The sequence below is a fragment of the Nematolebias whitei genome, chromosome 14 (genome assembly GCF_014905685.2).
Source record: "Nematolebias whitei isolate Nwh7 chromosome 14, NemWhi1, whole genome shotgun sequence".
NCBI classification, from domain to species: Eukaryota; Metazoa; Chordata; class Actinopteri; order Cyprinodontiformes; family Rivulidae; genus Nematolebias; species Nematolebias whitei.
The window spans coordinates 18,219,450-18,227,480 of NC_056511.1; the positions used below are offsets into that span (position 1 = coordinate 18,219,450).

Consider the following 8,031-nt stretch of genomic DNA (forward strand, 5'->3'; position numbering starts at 1 on the left):
ATTGCTTCTAACAAAATCAAAAATATTTAGAAATTATTTATCAGAACCTTTAAATTATTAATTAAACCATGGTAGAAAATAACTTCCAAACCTGAACATTCATGTGTTTTTCCCTAATGCATCTTTTCACTAACACGTTTGTATTTGTTGTTTATATCTTGTACCCTTTCAGTCCTCCTGGAGGCGAGCTAGGCTGCGGTGACATGGTTTTGTTCTTTGAATGGCACCAGATAGCAGTGGAGCCGAAGAATAGCCACAGCTGTGTGCCCATGACTGGTGAAGACACTGGTTTGGAGCCTTTGGCCTTGCCACTGGCGGGGTATTTGGGAAAAGTCAGTGGTGCTCTTGTTTTCCTCTCATTGTGGTCACCTGCGCAAAGCTGAATTGTATTTGAAAAGATACTGTGACTGGACAGTACCAAACTAAATTTCTTAAAAAGGAGAAAAAGAAAAACGGAAATCTTTACATTGTAAAAGGCGAAAGTATTTTTGGTTTGCTTGACTGGTAAAAAGACTCAAAGAATGGAGTCTAAATTAAGTGTTAAAGTTGTACATTACAGTGTTTTCTTCAATATGTTTTATATTTTTTGTGCCTACTCAATTTATTGATCCATTCATGGGTGCCTTTAAAGAGAAATCTTACCTGATGAAGTCTTATTTTTACTTGTATGCTTGATGAAGGTTCAGGAAAGAGCTGAATCACTGGAGTATTGTCCTTGGTGTACTTCAAAGGGCTTCAGTTACGCTCTGCGCTCTTATCACATCAACCTCCAGGAGTCCATCACTCTTTGCACCAACCCACAGGTGAATCCTGGTGTTGCTGACAAATGTGCACACATTAATTCACATTTACGTTCCTAACTGCTATTAACTTGTTCATTCACTTCCATACAGTGCCTTTTCCCTCTGGTCACCAGGCCCTTGGAGGATGTTTTGTCTAGTTTGGTTCCCACTGTGGGCACTAAACGAAAAAATACCTTGGAATTAGAAAAAGACATGATTGGAACTCCATTTAAACGTCTACGATCAAGCAAAGTTGCCAGTCTCGAGTTGCAACAACAATTAGAGCGTGGCTCTGTGAATCTTCCTACAAATGACCTCCATCCAACACCAAAGGCTCAAAGTGAAAATGTTGATGGAAACCACAAGAAGTGTGTGGATACAGAAACAGAAAGCTGGGGTACACTTCAAGACAAAGACGTTGCTCCTTCTACAGGCTCAGCCCCTTTTGAACACTCGTCAGACGTTTTGTTAAACGGTAATGGAGTTGAGCCCTTTCGCTCTCTTCCCCTTGATGTCAATGGTACATCTGAGAATGGCTTTAAGGAAAAAGGTCTTCCTGTTTTGAATGGATCCAGCAGACAAGGTCCTAGTGAGGACTTTTCAACCAATATTGAATTTCTGATGACTCCGTGCGGTGAGCAGACGACATCCACAGAAGAGAAATCAGCGATTGCAGCATTCACTAGCCATGGAGACGCAGATGGAATCAGTTCTGAGGATTTGTCTTGTTTTTCACCGAGACCGTCGAAAGAGTTTGTACCCGTTCCAAAACAGCTGCTTTGGAAGAACAGTGACAACCTGTGTTGGCTGGATTCACTGCTTGCTGCTTTGGTGAACTGTAAAACTTTAAGAAGATGTAAACCTAAAGATGAGCCTCCTCACTCGCCTGTGTGGCAGTTGATAAAAGGATATGAAGACATTTGTGCTGCCGTCCAGGTGCACCAACAAACTGGAGGAGGTAAGTTTAAACTGATGCAGTCTGTGAGGGTGATCAGAATTTCAGTTTGTTTCAGGTTATTTTATCTGGTGTTTTTGTATTTATGATCAGAAAACTCTATTCCTTTTTGTTTTTTGTATCTGTGGTAAAAGCTCATTTTCAACCCTTGTTTAAAAGAGTAAACCACCCACGTGTCATTACTGTACAGAATAGCCAAACATTATATAGAAGTGTGTACAGAACTTTTTTTGTTGTTTAAATGAGTTCTTTTTGACTAGATGGTGTTGTAAGTGTGCCAAGTCATGTGCTGCAAAAAGCTGATGTTGATCTGCAGAGTCTCAGGATGTCAGTCTTCAATCTGCTGCAGCCCAAACTGCACTGCATTCTGGGTAAGATCATATTCACCAACCTATAATGAACCTGCATGTTTTTAGTTCTCTCAGAAGCAGCAGAACTCATTTTCGAGGGTTAAAGTTCTGTCGCTACAACGGATTTTCATCACTTTGAATATGGCCAGGACAGATTTCAGTCATTTGTAAAGATGAGAATGTGGGGCAGAAAAACTGTTTTTTGTTGTGGTGGTTTTAAATCCATCTAATTATGATACAGGGATTAAACTGACATGCAGCAAGGTGGCACAACTGATAGAGCTGCTGCCTCTCGGTGAGAAGGTTGCCAGTTCAAATCCCAGTCCGGGGGGGCCTTTCTGGGTGGAGTTTGCATGTTCTCTCCGTGCATACGTGGGTTTTCTCCAGTTTCCTCCTACAGACCAAAAACATGCATGTTAGGCTGATTGGTGACTCTAAATTGTTCCTAGGTGTGTGAGAGAGATAATGGTTGGTTGTTTCTGTGTCCCTGTGATGGACTGGAGACCTGTCCAGGTAGGTGTACCCCGCCCTTGCACTGTGATTGCTGGATATGGGCACCGGCGACCCCCGTGACCCAAAATGGAAGAAGCAGGTAAAAGATAATGGATGGATTAAATTGACACTGCGTTCAACAAGTCAAGTTAACCAGAGCCATAGTTTTAATGAATCGGAGCTGAGCAGGGTGGGTTTCTGATACAGTGAGCCCTGGTTTGAGCAGCACTCCCAACTTGGTGAGAGACCGCAGGTGAAAGTACCAGTCATCCTACAGTCGTGTGCTGAGCGAGCAGAGGCTCAGCTGTGAGCCCCTCTCTGTCCCAAAGCTCTCACAGTCGATCAGGATCACAGAGATCCCGCTGCACTCCAATCAAAGACACACAGCACAAACTAACCACTCATGTACGCAGCCGCCACTGATCCCGCTCTGGCTGACAGACCTCCCTCACCCTGCCTCCGACCTGCTAGGGACTTTGTATTTAATGTTGATGTGTTTGGAGCGTCGTCATTGTCTTATGTCCAACTTTCACGCATGACCAAATTCCTGGTTCTCGAAAGAGAGCACAGCCTGCTTCAGACTCTCTTTGAGACTCTGTGGTTCTGGTGCTTAAGTTTTTAGAATTAATTACACTAAAAGACATTTGTTTGGGTAGAGCTGCTGCCTCTCAGCAAGCAGGTCCCTGGTTCAAACCCCGGTCCAGGGGCCTTTCTGGGTGGAGTTTGCATGTTCTCTCCGTGCATGCGTGGGTTTTCTCCGGGTACTCCGGTTTCCTCCCACAGTCCAAAAACATGCATGTTAGGCTGATTGGTAACTCAATAAGGTTTTGGTTGTTTGGATTTGCTAAGCTAGCTCATGTTTGGAAGCAAATAGAAGTAACTGAATTGTGATCAATGTAATTCAATAAATGGTCAGATATGAAAAATAAATGGTAATAAATGACTACATGAGCTGAAATCCTGTAAATATAATTCCTTTAAATGAAATGGTCAGTTTAAGGGAAAAGTCTGGCAATAAAGAAACTGTAATTTTTACTTTGTACTGTGCAAAGTAGGGGTGCACTGATTGCTATTTCTGGCTGATCACTGATCTCTAAAAAGTCTGACCTGCCGATTCAAGTTTTGACCGATACGGATTTTGTTTTTTTAAGCGACACTGTCGGGTGTTATAAGGTCACAATGCACCTTCAATTTTCCAATATTATTGTATTGAAAAACAGACCCTTGAACAATGTCCTAGAAACAATACAAACTTGTTTTAACTGGCCATGAGGTAGTGCTCTGAAATATAAATGAAGTTCAGACAATTGTTGTTAAAACTACAAAAAATCAGTAAAATCAATTTCTCATGTGAGTATCGGCTGAACTCCCAAAATGAAGGAACTTGGGGCTGATTTATCGGTGCACCCCTTGAGATAAGGACTACTTGTGCTAGAATTTTTCTTTAAATATATCTGACAACTCCCAACTGAAAATACTGAAATGATATAAACGTAAACTATAGAAAAGTTGTTCAGAATCACCCTCCTCCTTCAAATTGGTTATTAGGATTAAATTATGCAGGTTAAAGTCTTACAACCTGAACACTTCAGTAGAGAACATTATACTGTATTTTGAATGTCATGTGCTCAGTGTACTCTTTTTTTTTTTCTTTTTTTTTTTTACATGAAAATGGGACACATCTGGTATGCAGAAATAAGCTGAACTACACCTAATCTGTAAAAAAAAAAAATTGTCAAAAGATTTTTATTTGCTTTAATCCCTGCAGTTTAGTCTGAAGTCTTTGAGATGTAGCTTTGCAGAGATAAAGCGGACGTTTCTCATTAATTAACTTTTAACAGAATCTTTAGCAGCACATTGGTAAAGACTCTTCCTTTGAAAAGACGTTGTTCTGTGAGTGAATCAAAGCATCTGTAAGACTATGGCTATGTTCACACTGCAGCCCCCCCCCCCCATCTAACCAGACCCTCTTCTCTTTCATACGGAGCATCCAGAAAGTACACACAGCGCTTCACTTTGTTCACGTGTTGTTATGGTACAGCCTTATTCCAAATTGTGTTAAATTAATTTCTTTACTTAAAATTCTTCAAACAATATGTCATTACGACAATGGGAAATTTATTTGTTTTGTTGTTGTTTTTTTGTTTGTTTTGTTTTTTTGGTTTTGGCTACTTTATAAAATAAAAAAAAAAGCTAATAAATCACATTTACGTAGAGTAAGTATTCACAGCCTTTGCCCTGAAGCTCCAAATTGAGCTCGGATGCATCCTGTTTCCACCAGTCATCCTTTAGATGTTCCAACAACTTAAATGGAGTCCACCTGTGGTAAACTCAGTTGACTGGACTTGATTTTGAAAGGCGCACACCTGTCTATACAAGGTCCCACAGTTGACAAGGCATGTCAGAGTGCAAACACCAAGCATAAAGTCAAAGGAATTGTCTGTAGACCTCTGAGACAGGATTGTGTTGAGGCACAAATCTGGGGAAGGATACAAAAATGTCTGCAGCTTTGAAGGTCCCAGTGATGGCCTCCATCATTTGTAAATGGAAGAAGTTTGAAACACCAGGACTTTCTAGAGCTGGGCAGTCATCTAAACTGAGCAACTGGGGGAGAAGGGCCTTAGTCAGGGAGGTGACCAAGAACTCTATGGTCACCCTGTCATAGCTCCAGCGTTCCTCTGTGGAGAGAGGAGAGCCTTCCAGAAGGACAACCATCTCTGCAGCAATCCATCAATCAGGTCTGTATGATAGAGTGGCCAGATGAAAGCCACTCCTTAATAAAAGGCACATGGCAGCCTGTCTGGAGGTTGACAAAGGACTCCGATCATAAGAAACAAAATTCTCTGGTCTGATGAGACAAAGGTTCAACTGTTAGGTGTGAATAACAAGCGTCATGTTTGGAGGAAACCAGACACTGCTCTTCACCAGACCAACACCATCCCTACAGTGAAGCATGGTGGTGGCAGCATCATGCTATGGCGATGTTTTTCAGCAGCAGGAACTGGCAGACTAGTCAGGATAGAGGGAAAGATGACTGCAGCAATGTACAGAGACATCCTGGATGAAGACCTGCTCCAGAGCGCTCTTGACCTAAGACTGGGATGATGGTTCATTTTTCAGCAGGACAACGACTCAAAGCATATAACCAAGATCTCAGAGGAGGGGTTCAGGACCACTGTGAAGGTCTGGAGTGGCCAAGCCAGAGTCCAGACTCGAATCTTATTGAACATCTCTGGAGATATTTGAAAATGGCTGCACAGACGTCTTCCATCCAACCTAATGGAGCTTGAGAAGTATTTTAAAGAAGAATGAGACAAACTGCCTAAAGATGTGTGCTAAGCTTGTGGCATCATATTTAAAAAGACTTGAAGCTGTAACTGCTGCGTGGAGCAACAAAGTATTAATCAAAGGCTGTGAATACTGATGTAAATGTAAATTCTTAATTTTCTATTTGTAATAAAGTTGCAACAATCTAAAAAATGTATTTTTTCACATTGTCATAACGTGGTATTGTGTGTAGGATTTTGAGGAAAGGTGTGTGTATACGACTTAAAAAAAAAAATCATCAGTATGAACCTGTTTTGTCAATGTGTTTTTCATTTACCAAAATATAGTAATAATTGCTTAACTTGAAACAAAGAGAAAGTTTAGCAGCTTTTAGAATAACTTTTACATTTACAAAAATATAAAATACGATTCTTGCTTAAAATAAACTAAATTATGGGCTGCAGTGAGCTGGTTTTGCAACTGTCTTCATTTTCCTACATGGTAATTGATTTATAGAAATTATGTTTTATTTAAAATAAACAACCAAAATTTATAATGTCTCAATATTGGTTTGTTCATCGCACTAGAAGTATTAATTTCTTAAAAAGAAAATGATCTCTTCTTTCAATACTATGACTTTTTTTGAATCTTGACAAATTATTACTTTATTTGCACCAGAATACTATTTTGCTCCAATCAAAATGCGATCACCCCAAATAATCAGAGTTAAATACTTGTTTCTTTTTTAAATTCAAGTCTCCATGTATTCTGTCTGTCTGATGTTTAGTCCCATACCATACCACCTTTTTATTTATGTATTATATTATATTTACCACTTATTTCTAGAGCAGCAACAAGGCCAAAAGTGCTGTACAGCAGAAACAAACAAGCAAAACACACAGCCTAAAAAATAAAATAAAAATACATAGATCCAAATGGAAGAAGTTAATAACTACTGTAAATGACTAACTTTGTAGAATACAGACAGGTTAAGAAAAAAAATTACACTATGTCAAAAGCCAGGGAATAAAACTGGACATACAGCATTGTATTGATTTTAATACTAATGGTATGAGTAAGACATCTCACACACAAAAAAAGTGTTCCTTAAATAAATTCCCAGTTTGGCAGCCCTAAGTGAGAGGAAACCATCCACCACCCAATGTTGCTGTCAGAGCTCTGAGATCTTTCTGGCCTTTAAATATTCATAAAACGCAGTCCTAAGCTTTTTCCAACACTTGTCAGTCCTGTTGTAACAAGTTCCATCTTTGAAAATGCAAACATGTATTTGTACATACTCTGAAGACTCCCAGTTTTATTTAGCTCTCCATAACACACACGTCATCTCTCTTTCATGCCACGAAACTACGGCTCCACGCTAAGTCGTCGTGTTATTGTTGGAGGCTGGAGTTCAATTTAATCTTTTAAAGCATCCATTATCACCTGATGATACCAGAAAGTGACGTGTCTCGACTTGCTTCCTCTGCTTGTTGCAGCCAAGTCTTTCTTGAATGGAGCTGGAAAAATAATTAAACATGGAGAACAATACTGAAGACTACAAGAGGCGTGTCCTTTTCTGTAAATGTGAAGAATTACGATATCTAAGCCATAACCTCATTAACAAAAAATGATTTAATTGTAAATGTACCTGCTGCCGCCTCCATGTGAAGATGCTTTAACTTCACTGTTTTTTCCCCTCAGGTCAAAGGGAAACTCCAGTGTTTGCCATGCCTCTGCTTCTCACAATGGACTCCTGGGTGGAGCATCTTTTCCAGTCCACCTTTCACTGGGAGTTCAAGTGCAGCGAATGTGAAGTTGTCACAAAAGAAAGGTGAGGGATTTTTATTATTTATAACTTTTTTTTTAATCAGCCAGATTTTAAGAGTGAGTAAAGAGCTCTGACTAAATTGTGTCAGTAATAGTTATTTATTTAATTTATTTATTATTAAGTAAACTGCTGATGACGATAACATAACACCTGAATTTGTGTGTTGGAAAAAGTAAAATTAATATTTTCACTAGGCCGGTCACAATAAACAATAAATCATTTAATCGCATAAGTGAAAATTATCGACCTCATTTTCATTTATCAGCTTTATCGTTTTTCCATGTCTCTCTTTCTTCTACTAAGCTGAGAAGCTAAGCTAACAGGCCAACTTCGGATCATTGGTCTCAAGAGGCAGTA

General features: G+C 39.6%; 1 protein-coding gene across 1 annotated transcript in view; it reads left to right on the forward strand.

Annotated features, from left to right (window-relative positions):
- The first annotated feature begins 203 nt into the window (after positions 1–203).
- The window catches only part of uspl1 (ubiquitin specific peptidase like 1), a 17,571-nt gene continuing 9,743 nt past the window's right edge, over positions 204–8,031 (forward strand). Inside the window, 5 exon segments of the mRNA XM_037687367.1 lie at positions 204–332; positions 681–803; positions 894–1,740; positions 1,998–2,108; positions 7,548–7,677. Coding sequence (XP_037543295.1) covers positions 204–332; positions 681–803; positions 894–1,740; positions 1,998–2,108; positions 7,548–7,677 — 1,340 coding nt within the window.